General features: G+C 62.3%; 1 protein-coding gene across 1 annotated transcript in view; it reads left to right on the forward strand.

Moving 5' to 3' along the window:
• Positions 1-518: 518 nt before the first annotated feature.
• LOC104469879 (E3 ubiquitin-protein ligase RNF115-like) overlaps positions 519-961 on the forward strand; it is a gene marked incomplete at its 5' end in the record, with an annotated part of 1,344 nt that continues 901 nt past the window's right edge. The window contains one exon of the mRNA XM_010084603.1: positions 519-612. Coding sequence (XP_010082905.1) covers positions 519-612 — 94 coding nt within the window. The remainder of the gene's footprint in view (positions 613-961) is intronic.

Genomic DNA, 961 nt, shown 5'->3' on the forward strand with positions numbered 1-961 from the left:
TTATAGCCCCGGGGGTCACCTCGGACCTCCTGACACCCCGGTCGGGTCTTGGGAGAGGCGGACGGTGCTCCATCCCCCTCGTTTCTGCAGTACGAGGTTCTTCCTCTTCTCAGAACATCTCCACTGACCCCCTTGGGGTCCAAAATCCAGCTCAGCACCTCTGCGACGTCCGTGGCGACGTCTCCCTTCCCACCCGGGCTCTTCCGTCTCCAAACTCGTGATGCAGGAGAAAATATCCGGAGGGTGGCGATGTTAGAAGTGGGATTGGCGAGATTGGGGGGGGGAAAGTCGGGTTTTAACGCTGAAAATGTGGGGAGGGAGCCCGGCCGCAGCCCCTCGGGGTGGCCGGTGACACCTGTCACCTCGGGGGCTTTGGGAGCAGGCCAGAGACCCCCCCCCCCCGGGGACGCCGCGACCGGCTCGTCCCCGGCTGGGTTTGGGGTACGGCGCTCTCCCTGCTCCCTCCGGCGATTCTCCGCGTCCCTGCTCCTGAGCTCGACGTGTTCTCTTCTCCGCAGCTCTTGGGCCAGTTGGAAAACACGGGACCCCCCCCAGCCGACAAGGAGAAGATCTCGTCTCTCCCGACGGTGACCGTCACTCAGGAACAAGTCGGTAGGTGACATCGGTGTCCGCTTCTCCTGCGGGATCTCTGCCGATTCACGCCGTCAGCAGACGCCTCCTCCGTTCCCCGGTGTTTGTGCCGTCCCAAAACGCTGCTTTTTTGGCCCAGCAGCCCCCCAGTTGCTTTCCCTCCTTCTTAAATCTGTTTGTGCCGTCGTCTCGGTCGAGCCGGGCTTGGCGCCTTTGCTTTCTTCCTTTTCAACCTGGCTGGCGGCGGGGCTGCTCGAGGAGGCTCTGAACCCGTTTTCCTGCCGAAGCGCTCTGGAAATGTCGCGTAAAACTCGCAGGTTCTTGCGGCACGGCTGCCAGGGAGGGCTTCTGGCTTTCTCATCACATTTAT

The sequence above is a fragment of the Pterocles gutturalis genome, unplaced genomic scaffold (assembly GCF_000699245.1).
Source record: "Pterocles gutturalis isolate BGI_N339 unplaced genomic scaffold, ASM69924v1 scaffold4770, whole genome shotgun sequence".
In the NCBI taxonomy this organism is placed as follows: domain Eukaryota; kingdom Metazoa; phylum Chordata; class Aves; order Pterocliformes; family Pteroclidae; genus Pterocles; species Pterocles gutturalis.